This window comes from Pristis pectinata, chromosome 12 (genome assembly GCF_009764475.1).
Source record: "Pristis pectinata isolate sPriPec2 chromosome 12, sPriPec2.1.pri, whole genome shotgun sequence".
NCBI classification, from domain to species: domain Eukaryota; kingdom Metazoa; phylum Chordata; class Chondrichthyes; order Rhinopristiformes; family Pristidae; genus Pristis; species Pristis pectinata.
In genome coordinates, this window is record NC_067416.1 from 18,284,585 (window position 1) to 18,300,803 (window position 16,219).

A 16,219-nucleotide genomic window follows, 5' to 3' on the forward strand; every position below is an offset into this window, starting at 1 on the left:
TTTATATTTACAACGAGGAAAAGGGTACATGCATTTACTGAGATTTAAATTGTTTCTCACCTCTAGCACACCAAAATTGTGAGACAAACGCGTAGCTCCTGTCTGTATTCCAGTGTAGTTTGCTGAATAATATTTCAACTTGTTCCATCTCAACTCTAATTCTACCCAGCTAGACAATGTGCAGATTTATTATTTATGACTTATTCATCTGGAAATTGTGTAACAAGGAAAATAAGTTCACAAGATAATTTTAGAACCCCATTATTTCCTTTTAACTTCCTAAAAATATCAGAAAAAGAAATCATTCAGAGTATATTTATTAAATCTCTTCATGTTAAATTATGTTGCCTTGAATTTCCTGAAAGGGGCAGCTTTGACATTGAATTTTTTTTTTACTCAGGCAAAATGGTATTGCCTTCCATTCCCCAGAATATGTTCTGGACAATAGCAGAAGCTGAAACAGCCCTCATACATTTAATAAAATGCTTTTTTTCTTGGTATAAATTCTGCTACCAATAATGTTGGTGAATTTTTTTTCCCTCCGTCTAGCATCCCAGGAATTATGGCCCCTGGCTCTCAAGTATTCTGCACTGCAGTTCCACTAAACTCAGTATCATTTTTCTCCTTGGGATTAAACCACTGAACCTCCCTCCCAAAGCACTGCAACATATTTTAACTACTTTCTGTTCCCTGTTTCTTCCTATCACATCCAGTTCTCTACACCTTGCAACTGACAGTGACTAGCTGTGGCAGACACACCAGCAAATCATAAAAATCAGTAAATATGCATTTCTTACAATGTTAATCCATGAAATGTCATTCCGGGATCATCCTGAGGGACAAAAATGGTAGCAGAAGCCATCCCTCACTGTCTCTCCTATTTTCTCCTCAAATAACATACGAGAAGTTCATGCACACATTTGATCACTTGTTCTGATGACCTGAAGTTTCTAACTTGTTGTGTCTCTCCACAGGTCTTGCCTGACCTGCTGAGTATTTACAGCACTGTTTGTTTTTATTTCATGAATACTTCTGTTTGACTCTCCTGTCTTCTATTATGATCCCATTATTTCAGTACCTCCAGTACTACACTGCTTCCACCATGCCCCCTCACTGATCTCTCAGTTCAGCTTTTTTCACCAGTCTGCATTTCCCAAGCTCTCCAACAGTAGATTGAGCTCCTAGACTCCGGGCTTTCCCCTAGCATGTTAGATTGCCATCTGCCTCCACCCCCAATACCCCAGAGCACTATTGCCATCTCTCCCAGGCCTCCTAACCCTACATGTGACTAAGATCATAGCCCATCCAACCATTCTGATGCTCTGAATTTCTCAAGCCAATACAGATTTTCAACCTTTTTTGACACCATCACATCTGTATCAAATCCCCCAAATACTCCCTTCACAGGATACAGATTTCAAGACCTGCTCAGTCAAATCACAATATTCCTTGAATCACTAGGCTTTACTCTTAAACCCGTCTTTTCTCTGAACCATACAGAGCGCAGCAGTCCCCTTTTCCCCAACTGGTCTCCAGCTCAAAATATGTGCTCTCTCATTAGCCTGATCACTCCCATCTTCATTTTAAAAAGAGGGATGTTTTCTTTTTAAAAGAAAAAAAGGAATTTAATGTTTTGATCTTTGAATCTATGAACAAAGGAATGTGCTGAGTACACAAATGTTTGGAGATCTTTTGGAAAGACACACTCAAAGAGATGAGGTAATACTGTATATGTCAGATTTTTGTGTTGCTAATGTGGTTTTTGAGCTGAGTAACAGTTCAGTGAGAAACGTGCAGAAATTGACAAAGATGGATTGTTGGGAAATATGCAATTTATAGAATATCTTTTGCCTGGGAGCATAACACAGTTGTTTAGTTATTTGACAGGATTCTGTTACCTGGTGCATGGCTAGAGATTGCCCAGTGGACAGAGGGGGGGAAAATTCAAGGATGTTCTCGAGGCTTGTTTGGAAAAAATCCTTTTTCACCTCAAAATGGTGAAGGAACGTTGAGCCCCTGATAAATAGCCTCAAGCTTCTCGCAGATAATGGCGAAAGCATAATTCCTCCGCAAATGTTCACCTGTGGCAGAGCTTGCTGATCCCATCAGTGACCTCATAACTGTCCCATCCAAAGCTGGAGTGGTAGCACACTGTGCTTGCTGAGTTATGTTGGCTTCTGCATTCAGAGACAATACTGGAAGTTGGGATTGAACTGTGGTCACAGGAGCTGTGAGGCAGCGGCACTACCTGCTGTGCCATCCGGTAGATTAGCAGTTGTTAAAATAATGATAACAACTGCATTTATGTACTTCTGAAACTGTAACATGTCCCAATGTTCCTCCCAGAAGCATTGTCAAACAAAATCAGATTAGTTTATTGTCATATACACCAGGGTACAATGAAATTCCTTGTTTGCGTGAAGCTCACAGAGTAAACAATATACGTGGTAATAATAAATACAGCACAATGAGTGCAAAAAAAAAATGCAAGGATTGCAGTGCAATCTGAAGTAGTGCAAAAAGAAATGCTAATGTGACAGTAACGTAACAACTGAGATTGGTAGTGTTCGGAGTCCAAGAATGTGGCAGCACCATCAAGAAGGGGATGTGAAAGAGATAATTGGTTTAGAAGTCTGATAGCAGTGGGGGGAAAAAACTGTTCTTGAATGTGGTTGTCTGGGCTTTCAAGCTCTTGTATCTTCTCCCAGAATGTAAAGAGAGAAAAGGAATGGCTAGGGTGGCATGTGCCCTTGATAATACTATTAGCCTTCCTGAAGCAATTTGCTGTGAAGGTGGAGTGGATGGAAGGAAGTGACAAGCTTATGATGGACTGGGCAGTGTTTGCCACCCTATGCAGGTTCTTTTGCTCCAAAGCAGAGCAGTTGCTATACCAGGCTGAGGTGCAACCCATTAGGAAACTTTCTATAGTGCTGCACATTTCACACTGCACAAGGGGATATTGGGGCAAATGGTGAATAGCTTAGAGGAGTAGGTTTTAAGGAACCCTTCAAAAGGAGGAAGTGAGGCTGTGAGATTCGGGAGGTAAACTTTCTGGAGAGAATTCCAGAGCCTTGGGCATAGCTCCCAATAGTAGATCACTTAAAATTGGTGATACTCAGGGTAGAATTAGAAGAGTGTAACTGTGTCCAACCAGCCAACCATTTCAGACATTAGCAAAGGGGAACAGGGAAATAGTAGATATGGGGGACTGACCATGCTGGAATGCATTGCCTGAGGAGGTAGTGGAGACGTAGTCTTCCAGAACACTTGTGTGCTGGTAAATGGGGTTAGTATAGATGGTTGGCATGGATATGGTGGGCCAAAACGCCTGTTTCTGTGCAATGAGAGAATAGTTGAGAATTTAAGAATCAAGGAGCCAAATGAAGTCAACAAACAGTGCCACTTTTGGCAACATTTGAGTTGTTTATTGGAGATTTTTCAAATAAAATCAAAGAAAACCAGCCTTGGCTGAGTTAATGGGGTAAAACATTATAGTTTTTTATTTATTAAATTTAAGTGTTCGTTGCAGTGAATGGTAGCAAATGCTTTAAAACTCATGGTTCTGCTACATTAGATTCATCTGAGGTTATTTCTTCCAACTTATTAATGAATTTGTTATAATTGTTCTTTTAGGCATTACATTTCAAAACACTGACTTGCACTTCACCTCATTTTCTTATAGCTCCCCTCATATTTTTGAGCACTTCTGTTGTAAATTGCTTTAAATTTTTCTGCTTGGAGTAGAACAGTATCGCATTTATTCCAATACTAACTTCTGCAATTAAATAAGTTCTTCATTCCTGGTGTCCTTTGGATAAATCACCACTGCATCTTGGAGAATTAGATACAGTTGCATAGGTGGGTAATACTAGAGAACTCTTCCCCACAGCAGAGGTGTCTAAAACTGGAAGGCATTGGTTTAGGGTAAGGGGTTTAGAGGGAATCTGAGTAAGGATTTTTTTTTTATCCAAATGCTGGTTGGAATCTGGAAAACACCGCTGAAGGGATGATGAAGGCAGGTGTGCTCACAACATTTGTGTTTAGATGAGGACTTGAATTGCAAAGGCACCAAAGACTGCAAGCCAATTGCTGGTAAAAGGGATTAATATAGTTGGTACTTGATGGTCAGCATGTTTTGCAATGTTACAGACACTGGTTAGACTGCAATTGGAACATTTTCTGCACCTCTGGTTGTCACACTGTAGGAAGAATATGGCTTCACTGGAGAGAGTGCAAAGAAGATTCACCAGGATGCTGTGTGCTTTGGAGGACTTCAGTTATGGGAAGAGATTAGATAGGCTGTGCTTATTTTTCCCCAGAGTGAAGAAGACTGGGGGGGAGGGGGGGGGGGGGTTTGTTGGTGACCTAATAGGCATATGAAATTATAAGAAACATAGATAGGTTAGATTGTCAGAATCTTTTTCCCATGGCAGGGGTATCAAAAACAAGAGGACATGGGTTTTAAAGGGGATTTGAGGAGAAAGTATTTTAGTGGTTGACATCTGGAACTCTGTCATGGGAGGTGGTAGAATTGGATACAATTTACTATGTTTGAGACGCTTAGCCAGACACTTCAATAGGCCTGAAGGATAAATAGGCATAGAAGGATATGCACCCAATGTGGGCAACTGGAATTAGTGTAGATGGGCAAAAAGGTCATCATGGATATGATGGCTGAAGGGCTCATTTCTGTGTGGTACCGCTCTATCTTTATGACATTGTGGGCTGGTAGGTACTGTACAACTCTTGCTCAGCTAAGGTCAAAACAGTGACTTTTTAATGTTTTTTTTAAAGAAGATTAGCATTACCATGAAAATCAAAGCTACAGATGCCAGAAACCTGAAACAAAAACAGAAAATGCTTGTGGCACTTAGCCAATCATGCAGCCTCTGTGAAAAGAGAAACTGAGTTTGTTGGAACAGAGAAAAAGATTTAAGTTGCATAGAGAGCGAGGAGGAAATTGATATGACAAAGGGAACTTCTCTGATAGGGTGAGGCCAGATTTGGCATGATCCTAAGCTGTGGTGAAATCATCTGGTTGAAAGGTTAATGAGGCCAGTTAGGGAGAGAAAACAGATGGACATGTACAAACTGTGAAATGCAGGTCAGCTATATTAAATGCCTAGCAGATAGGCAAGGTCAGAGGAGAGAGGAAACAGTTAATTGGTAAGTTATCAAAAATTGTGGAATTAACTATTGAGACCTGAAGACTACGAATGCTCAGGTGGAGGTGCTTTCCTTGTCAGGCCTCGTTGGAACAGTGCAGGAGTAGGATGGAGGATTAAAGTGACACAGCTGGATGTACAGGATAGCATCTGCAGACTGAATGCAGGTTCTCTGCAAAGTAACTACCCAATCTGTGTTTTAGTTTCTACAATGTAGAGGACACCACATTTTGAGCATGAATGCAATACACTTGATAGCAAGAAGTCCAAGTTGATTGTTGCTTCACCTGAAGTGACACTATGGGTCCCCAGATAGTGGGCAGTGATGAGGTTAAAGAGCAGGTGTTGCAACTCCTGTGGTTGCATGGAAAAGTACGATCAGAAGAAACTGGTTGGTGGAGATGGAAGAGTGAACTATGGAATTGAGAAGGGAATGCTCAAAGTTTAGGGAAAGATGTGTTTGGTGATGGAGCTTCATTTAAGGTGGCAGAAATCATGAAGTATGATTTATTGGATGTGGAGGCTGGTAGGGTGGAAAATGAGGACCAGGGGAGCTCTGTCCCTGCCCTGTCCAAGAGAAGAGGGGTTGATCATTTGGGGGCGGCGCAGTTGAGGGCTGTGTTAAAGCAGTGGAGTACATCATAGGTGTCATGGATATAAGCAGGAAGGGACTGGACCAGGGCAGAAAGGATGGAATAAAGATTGGGGGAAAATAACTTTTGCACTCCTTGCCTTCAGCTATAAAATAAATTATACCACATGTTTTAACAGTTTTATTGTTGGCCTTGCTAATTTTAAAGATTTGTGTATGATTTCCTGAGACCTGTACTCCTGCACCACCTCCACAATAGTTCCGTTAGCACCTCCTTCCATTAATCCTGCCCTTATAAATATATATATATTATTATTTTTTTTTCACTTGATACTCATTTGTGTCTGCTTATTCCTGGACTTCAGTCCATGTGTGACTCTAGCTTCCTGCCTGTGAAGAGATTCTACACCACAATCTTGCATCTGAGATCCTGCCATGGGGTTTAAATTATTTTAACAGACATTCCCTTAAGATTTTTTTCTTTCTCGGATTTGATTTTTAAGTGTACTGCATTACCCCCACCCCAGCTAATCTACATCTCAAATGAATCTGTTCAAAGATTGCCAAAAAGCAAATAATTGAAAAGAATATTGTGCAACTGGCTGAAATTCAGACAATTTTATTTTGTTATCAAACAGCTGAAATTCCTAATTTTTTTTTGCAGCTATTTTTTGATTTTTCACTTAGAAATGACTATTTGTAATAAACCTGTAATTTAGGAGAGACTGCTAACTGTAGAAGTGTTTCCATCACTAATACTTGGAGGAATTGCTTTACTGCAATGTTCATATTCACCCTGTGATGAGCCAACTAAGAAACAGCCTTATAAACATGATCTCATATGTATTTCAGCCTGACTGTTGCATCCTCTATATTTAGGATCTGTCTGGATGCAAGAAGAATATCAAATAGTTTTGAAAAAAAATTTGAAGTACTTTTAGGAATTACCTTTGATTCATTCAATATTTATTACTTCCAAGCTAAAGGTTATTCATGTGGAAAATGGCCTTTTTTAGTTACTATCACTTCAGAAAAAGGAATGAGCAACCCACTGGCTGCAGGCTCAAGAAATTGATTTTCCCTCTGTTCAAGTTTTAAAGAAAAATTTGGCTTCCATGCTCATCCTCTGAGACAGGTATTTGGTATTTAAACAAAATTCTGTTTTCAGTTTGCATTGGTGCATTTTGAAGAGGAAATTATGAATACAATTATTCTCTTTTCACATGTTCCTTTTCATAAGGAAATGAGGTGGTTGTTATACTTGCAATATGTCAAAAGTTCTGAAATTAATTTTAAAATTTAAGTCGTACTTAAAGTATGAAACCTGAAAAAGATAGGAGACAAATTTTGCCCATTAAATTACTTTAACTGTTCATATTTTCTTACACAATGGCGGACCTCTGAGGAAAGTTTCTGCAGTTAATCCTTGTCCTCGGTAGGGCAGAACACCCAGCTCGTTTTAAATTCCCCATCAGATATCCAATTAAAGTGCCAGGAAATGTTTTGCAGTGCAATACATAATGGCTGCTGAAAAATCAGGGTAAGCCCATTTGAATTGCCAGTTTATATTATCCAGTTGAGTTGCCTTGTTGAATGGTTTAGAAATAAGCTAGTAATAAAGTCTACTTCAAAATTGACAAAGTTTTGTTAGTTGGGCAGGCACAGAATTTCCCCAAGATTCACATGTGAAATGCATAAACGGTGTTTTATGACAAATCATTCCCAATAGGGAAAATCCTGTTTTGTCTGAGTTGTCTTTACCAATAATGCTCACCTCGTACTTTAATCCTCAACCAAAATCATTTAGCAAATGAACTACTACTGCTGCCACCATTCCACACCCCCCAACCTCACCCCCCCTCCACCAAGTTCCTCCAACCAGTTCCCACCAGCATCAAAGAATGGTCATTTTCATACTCCTCTTTCTTACCTTATAACAAGACTGCTGTAAAGCACATTGTGTCATTAAAGCATGATAGAAATGAAAATCATTTTTTCTAAAATTGTTGAAACTTAACCTATACTTAATCATTTTATTTAATCGTTGCTGTTTTAGTGTGCTTTTAATTATTTAAATAATGCTTTTTCAACATATTTCAGTAGTTTTTAAATGTCTGGTCTGGTGAGTTGTCATAAGGTATTGCAATGGCAGGGTTTAGGAGACAGTGCCCAAGGTCTGCTTGGAAACATATTCCCCCTTGTCAGATGCCTTTCTGGTGTGTTAGTCAGCTTTCTAGGAAAAGTGCAGACAGGCAGAGATGGTTGGTGCCAAATCTGGACTAGGCATTGGATCCAGGACCATCCAGGTCATTCTGTGCCTGTGTTTCACTGTTTTTTTCCCCCAATATTACTCAACATTGGAGGAACGCTGATCATCAATTGAGGGAAGGTGGGAGGTATTCAGTCTGAATTTTTTTTTGATGTTTTGGTCTGTGAACATGAGTGATGCAAAGTGGTCAGGATTTAATGTTGAAGACTCCCTTCCACCCATATATTTCTGTACTGCCAGTTCTGGTGAGTCTGCTGCGAGTGTGATGGAGAAGACTGGTGTATTGGCTGTAAAGTATGCTTCTGCAAGTATGATTATATCAGGCTGTTTCTTGGCTAGTCTGTGAGATGGCTTTATCAATATATAGGCACCAGTCCATATATGTTTGAAAGATGGACCTTGCAAGGTTGACAGAGCAGGAAGTGACTTTGAACTATTTTCCCCCATCAACTAAGGTACCAGATTTTGATACGTCAACAGACCATGTTATTTTGTTTCAATGAAGCAATTTGATATATGTGAATGATTTACTGGGCTGTTCCACAGGGTGCTTGAGAGTCAAATATATTGCTGTGGCCTGATGTCACATTTAGGCTAGACCAGATAAAGCAGTAAATCTCCTTCCCTGATGAGCATTTGTGAACCAGATGGGCTTATTTCATTATGCTCATAAGTATCTTTATCCAAAACCTGCACTGATTTCAATTACAATGGTAATTTCATGAATGCAAAATTGAAAAGTATTAAAATATTGCAAAAATAATTCCATGATCGAAGATTGTAAGACAGCAAGCATGTGTTTCATTACATATCTTGGAATTCTAATGGTGCTTTGTAACACTTAAGTGTTTCATTTGGTGATAACACTATTAATCAAAGTTTAATTTTTTTGCATGAATTTTCCATTTATTAAAGTGTTAACTCCTGAGATCTAATTTGGGATTTCTGCATTAAACTTCCCTGAGTTGTTTGCTACATGGAGAAATTTTTTTTTGTATAAGTTACCCAATCTCATTTTTAACTTGACCTAGCAAATCTGAAGTATCTATTGAAATCCAGGGAGTGTTTTCAAATGCATGAATATTTTTCAGGGACTTCTTCCTGATGATGCATGATAATACAATAGGTAATGAAAGTGTGTCAAAACCCTTCTGATAATTAGAAATTCAAATTCTGGCTGCTTGACTCTTCTGATCACTGTCTCCATCCCCCTTGCTGTACATTATGCTGTTGACATAGAATTGTTGCTGGAACAACTATTGTTTGTTGCTCACATATCGAGTGTGTATCTAAATGGGCTTCTCTGGGAATTAACAATTATGTTCCTGTACCTAGAGTATTCTCCCATCTGCCATGGGTTGAGAGATGAAATATGTTTTACTTAGCAAAAGGTCAGAAAGATGTTGTAGAAATAATAAAAACCATATCGCATTTATCACAGTATAGTTGAATGTATTCAGATTCTTGTTTCTCGTACTCATCCTTTTTGAATAGGTTTCACTAAGTTATGGTATAATGCTTAGGAATAACAGCTGTGTTTCAGTTCAGTGATTTCTCAAAGCTTTTTACAGCTTCTACCATATTACTGGATTGTCAAGCACTTGCTTTGACTTGCCAAAATACAACACATTCAGGCAAATAATTTTGAAGAGTGAATGCTGCCAATATCAGTATTGGGTTCATTCTCTTGCAGTTATTTATTAAATTACCAGAGGTAGTTCAAAAATTCTTAGCATGGTGACATTTTTTAAGCATGGTTATAAATTTCAAGCTGTGCAGTTAAAGGATGATCTGTAGAAACCCGAATATATTTGATGTATCCTTGTACAGCTGACACATCCAGATTCTAAAATGAGAACATCTGTGCTGGAAAGGTGCAGCAGATCAGTCTTGCTACAAAAGAGGATAGTTAATATGGGTCGCACAGCAGGTAATGCTGCTACCTGACATTGCCACTAATCTGCATTTGATCCTGACGTCCCATGCTGTCTGTGTGGAGTTTATACATTCTCCCTATGACTCTGGGTTTCTATCTCTCATTTCATCTCACCAAAACATGTTAGCTGGTAGGTTAATAGACTATGCTAAATTACCCCTAATATACATGCGTGGTAGGAGAATAAGGAGGAGTTAATGGTTATTTAAGAGAGAACAGGTACAGTGACAGTAAGTGGGGGTTGCTGAGATTACTCTGGGATCCAGTGTACAAGCATTGGCTGCCTGTTATGCCACAAGGAAATATGAAATGGTGCTTCAGACTTGCTGCTTAGGAGAAATTGAATCAGTCATCCTTTATGGTACAGGCAAAATTAGTGACAATGACTGACATCAGTTTCCAATCTTAACGATGCTGCATATAATGTCACAATAAAAGTAAGTGTTCTTTTCAAAGCTGCCAGAATTTTATTGAAGACTCTGGTGTAAGTTGGTTTTATTTTTGTAATAATACTGTGTAGGCAATGGATTAATTTACATTCTTTTCTTTTCCAGAGTTGAAAGAAAGTTTGTCCCGCATGGGTTCAGATTTAAAGCAAGGCTTCATTAGCTCTTTGAAGAATGCCTGGCAGACTCTGAATGAATTTGCACGTGCTCACACTTCTTCAACTCAGCTACAAGCTGAGCTAGAGAAGGTAGCCAACCAAATTAAAGAAGAAGAAGAAAAACATGTGGAGGAGGGTAAATTATACTATTTCCTATTAACTATTGATGTGTGAAATAATTGTATATCCAATGCTTTCCCCCAACTAAATAGTATTATTCATTGCAACTTCAGTTTTCCCCACACCGCTGTGTGAGAATCCAGATAACTAAGAATATTTCATCTACCTTTTGTATACTCTACTGCAGTGGGCTTTTTTCAGTTGATAAAGGCAGATTACATGATGCTTTGCCAAATGCAATCAATAAGTTAATGTGCACGATTACTTATTTGCATGAAGACTGCAAATTTCTTCTAATCTGTGCTCAAGCAGCATGATCTACTTTTACAAATAAATTGTATTTTAATTGTTAATTTTTGAAAAATAAGTATAGCCTCTTGGAGATCCTTGGTGGGGGTGGGGGGGGGCACTGGGTGAGGGAAGAAATACGGAGGCAGAAACTTTTGCTGAAGATAGCATGGCTTTATGTTTCAATAAGGGGAAACTGAAACATACCAGAACTAGAGAACAAAGGTGTGGTCAGGTTTGTTGAATTTCAAGAACAGATCAAGAAGAATAATGAAATTGCAAGAGCCTGCAGATGCTGGGACCTGGGGCAACAAACATTCTGCTGGAGGAACTCAACGGGTCAAGCAGCATCTGTGGGAGGAAAGGAATTGTCACTGTTTCGGGATGAAACCCTACATCAGGACTGAGAGTGGAGAGGGGAGATGCTGGTTTAAAGAGGAGAAGGGAGATGCTGGTTTAAAGAGGAGAAGGGGAGTGGTGAGAAAGGAGTCTGAGGTGATTGGTGGATTGAGGAGGGGCAGAAGATGAGGGGCAGGTTGTGCCAGGTAGGGGAGGGGAGCAGGGGTGGGGTTGGGAGAAGGATACTGCACCAATCATTACCATTGAGGTATTTCCTTATGATGTAGGAGGCCACCATTCTGCACATTGATTCAATGTTGACAAGTAGAGCAACCCTATTCCCCCTCTCATCTTCCATGTAACCTATTCTCACCACATTACCCACAGTGTAGGTGGGCAGTAGGATTGTTAGGAATGTACAGTGGCCAATTAACCTACCGACCTGCATGTCGATGGAACGTGGGAGGAAAAAGGAGCACCTGAGGGAAACCAAGTGGGCAAAGGGAGAACGTGCACTCTGAAGGTCAGGATCAAACTTGGGTCACTGGTGTGTGAGACAGCAGATTTACCAGCTGTGTCAGTATCATAGAATGATTGCAGAATAGGAGGAGGTCACTTGGCCCACCATACTCCTGCTGCTCTCTATCAGAGAACCTCGCTCGTTCCATCCCCTGATCCTTCCCTTGCAAATTTTCCATCACTATATATCCAGCTCCCCCATGAAAGGATCCATCTCCACCACATCAGCAGACAGTGGATTCCAGATTCCATTTGTATGCTGCGTGAAAAGGTTTTTCTCATGTCATTCTTAATTCGATTCCCTTTCTCCCTGAGACCTCTAGTCCTTGACCCTTCCACCAAAGGGAACAGCTTCCCACCATCCACTCTGTGCAGATCCTTCATTATTTTATATTCTTCTATTGGTATTGGTTTATTATTGGTGTTATCAAATCTCCCTTCAGTCTGCTCTTCACTAATGTATAATACCAATACATGCTCTGTGGAGAAGGGCTATAAACTATGCAAGCTAGCATGTGTATCAGTTTGCAAAAGTTGAATGTGAAGAAAACCAAGTGAGCAGGAGATGGTTCTCATGGTTAATATGAACTTGGGGATGAGAAGAAACTGGAATGAAATGAAGGTTTGAAGTGAGCATACTTGGGAGACTGGTACTACCTAGATTGCCTCAACAGATGAAATTACCTGTGATCTTGATGAATATTGTTTATGAGCTCTTTGGTGTTTCAGAAGGTGGTGATAGATTTCATTGGAATGTAAGCATTGAAGGTAGTGGTGAAGGAATGTTTAAACACGATCCAGATCAGAACTGAGAACACCTAAAAAATCAAAGATGTTTTAGATTGCAGGAAAAGAGGGATAGAGAGAACAATGGAAGTATCTATGGTAGGGTGGATAGTGAGAGACTGAAGAACACAGTGGTGCTGGCTGAGGTTTTAAAGCAGAAGGAGAGAGGAAAAGAAGTGGCAGGTATTATTTGTGTCCTATATTGACCTGAAGAAAAAAAGAACTGGCAGGTATTATTTGTGTCCTATATTGACCTAGAGAAAACTTGGGCTGGACCCTCCCCAATCTCCATGACTGAGTCTCCCTCCATCAATATCCTGGAGAAAGTCACCATTGATGAGAAAATCAACTGGACCAGTCCCAGTCATACCAACAGTGTTTGTCAAACTAGATTTAAACTAGGTACAAGGTGGCTTGTATTTCTTTATCTGAAAGCATCGCACTAACTACGAAATTCTAGGCTGCTTGCCTGAATGGGTGCAAGTGCAGCAACCATTTAGAAGCCAAGCAGCATATGGGACAGAACAGCTTCTTAAATTAACACCTGGGTCAATGAGCTCATTATCCACCACCGAACATTAGTCACAACGTGCTGGTGTATCATCAGGATGCATATCAGCAAGGTTAAGGTTATCTCCCTTCTGTGAGACCTCTTATCAAGAAAAATTGAAAGCAACAATGTCATTAGAGAATCACACCTCTTGGTCATTAGCCATCCTGATTTGAACATATGACAATGGGAATATCAACATTTCTCAGTATTGTGGATGTTTCTAGATACAGAATACCATAATGGCAAAGATTTGTCAGCACAATATTACTGGTAGTGGTTAAGATAAGACAAGATATTTATTTATTAGTCGCGTGTACGTCGAAGCACACAGTGAAATGCGCCTTTTTGTGTTACTAAAAGTGCTGGGGGCAGCCCGCAAGTGTTGCCACTCTTTTGGTGCCAACATAGCATGCCCACAGCTCCTAACCTGTACATCTTTGGAATGTGGGAGGAAACTGGAGCACCCGGCGGAAACCCACGCAGATACGGGGAGAATGTACAAACTCCTTACAGACAGTGGCTGGAATTGGACCCAGGTCGCTGGCGCTGTAATAGCGTTACGCTAACTGCCACAGTACCATGCTGCCTGTGGGAATAGGTATACACCCAATGGCAGCGGTGGGATTATAAAAGAAAGTAAGACTTGTTTTGGCTGTTTTAAATTTTTTTAAATTTTATTTACAGCATGGTAACAGGCCCTTCCGGCCCAATGAGTCCGCACTGCCCATTTTAAACCCAAATGAACCTACCCGTACGTCTTTGCAATGTGGGAGGAAACCGGACCACCCGGAGGAAACCCACGCAGACACGGGAGGATGCACAAACTCCTTACAGACAGCGATGGGAATCGAACCCCGGTCGCTGGCGCTGTAATAGTGTCGCGCTAACCGCTACATGTAGGCTTAATTAGATCAAATTGCAACTTTGCCTCAATCTCTCTCAATCATTCTTCTTTATCCATCTTTCCCTATCCTGCATTGAAATTAATTTAAAATTAGTGTCAAAATTTCCTAAACCATCTGTCAAAGTCAAATGTCAATAAGGTTTTTATTCTGCTAATCTAATAATAATCTGTGTTTATTATTAAATAGGAAGAAAGTGAATTAGACAATATAATTATTCACCTAACTTGATCACTTTGGGTTAGCGAAATAAGGGTATTGTAATGCAGGTTGGCTATATGGAATAGGTAGATGTGTTAAGAAGGCATATTGTACATCTGGTTGCATTCAGTATAACCGGCAGATGCTTGTTCACAGGTAGAGCACTGCACACTTATTTGATCAGATTACAAAAATTGATGGAGAGGATTTGGAGGAAATTTGCCAAGGCAAAAGAACATTTGTTAAGAGGGCAGATTGGTTAATTTGGGGCTATTTGGAAGAAAGGAATTTGAGGGGAGATATTATCAAGGTGTGGGGGGAGGGGGGGAATTGAGATGCCAACACAAGGTGAGCAGAAAGGAACTTTTACCCTTGTCAGAGAGGATCATTCAACAACTAGCTGTTGAATGATCCCACTTGACTGGCTGAGTCCTTCCAGCATTTCTGTTTTTGTTTCAGATTCCAGCATCTGCAGTTTTATTTGTTTTCCATTGATTTAAAGTAACTGGTAAAAGGATTAGAGTGAAGTTAGGAAAAGTAAGATGTCTGCTAGTGTTATGGTTCTGGAACTTGCTCCCAGAAAGAGCAGTGATGACAGAAAGCCCTATCATATTTAGATAAGTACATGCATGAGTATTTGATGCAATGCAACCCACTGAATGAAGCATCAGAATCTGGAAAATAATATTAATCTTGATAATTTTGGGTTAACACTGGCAGAATGGCCACTTGCTGTGTCATAAATTGCTGGGATTCATGACGGGTCATTGGCTTGTGGATCTAGATTATTGTTTGGAACTTGGTTATGATCATTTTTTAGGCATAACTTCCCTGGTATTGATGGGTAAAAACATTTAAAAATCTAGATAAAACTAAATTCCTTTTGCAATAAGCCAACATAGGCAATTGTGCCCCAGATAACAGGCTTCTTTTCTTGTGTTGTATTATGAAACTTAGAGCAAAAGCTGGTGGACAGTCCAGAATCATCCAAGGATGAGGATTCGGCTGTGAAGATTGGAATGCTGAATGGAGGACAACGTATTGATTATGTTCTACAAGAAAAACCAATTGAAAGCTTCAATGAATATCTGTTTGCTCTTCAGAGCCACTTGTGTTACTGGTAAGGACGAGTTTTCTTTTAATAAAGAAGGGCTGCTCTTCTGCCGTAAGTTGTTGTCAAATGTCTGTTCCAGTGAATCACTGGCGTACTGCAGTGTGATGTCATTGAGCAGACTAAGCAGCCAATCTCATTAAAGATTTCTCACAATGAATTGAAGTTAAAAAGCACAACCTATCTACATTTTTCAAATATTTTCAAGTTCAAATGAGATTGTCACAAATGTAAAGTAAAGATGGAAGCTGAAATATTGAAAATGAACTTTAAAGCATAATGTTAAGTTGTGATTATGGTTTAATATTGAATTAAAACTCTCAGCAAGATGTAGCATTTATAGGATTTTCAGGAAGTATCTGAAATTCTATTCACTGCAAGGGCAGCAGAACCATAGGGGAAAACACCTGCACTTTCCCTTAGAAGTTGTACACCATCATGATTTGGAAATGCATTGTCAGTCCTTCATTGTTGCTAGATATCAAATACACCACATCCATGGTTCCCACTTGTCTGTTCTACTAGTCATGTCATCAAAGAACTCCAATGGATTAATTAAACATGAATTTCCTTTCATAAATCCAACTCACAATGTGAAATGTTTAAATTTGCTGTTGCCGTCTATTACTTTTTTTTTATAAAACCTACTGATTAAAATGTAGCCTTGTAATTACTTCCAAATATACATAATTCCTGTGCCTGTCTATGATCACTAGACTTTTTTGAAGGTTGTATCTTCATGAATGAATTACTAAAGTGAATTGATTATTTCCAGAATTGCTGGGAGGGATTTTCTAAGTAGATTAAAGGTGCTAAGTAGATTAAAGGTGTAAC

The 16,219-nt window shown here is 39.6% G+C and overlaps 1 protein-coding gene across 1 annotated transcript in view; it reads left to right on the forward strand.

The window, feature by feature from the left end:
• sec23ip (SEC23 interacting protein) overlaps positions 1-16,219 on the forward strand; it is a 90,709-nt gene that overhangs the window by 54,328 nt on the left and 20,162 nt on the right. Inside the window, exons 16-17 of the mRNA XM_052026856.1 lie at positions 10,517-10,702; positions 15,232-15,394. Coding sequence (XP_051882816.1) covers positions 10,517-10,702; positions 15,232-15,394 — 349 coding nt within the window. The remainder of the gene's footprint in view (positions 1-10,516; positions 10,703-15,231; positions 15,395-16,219) is intronic.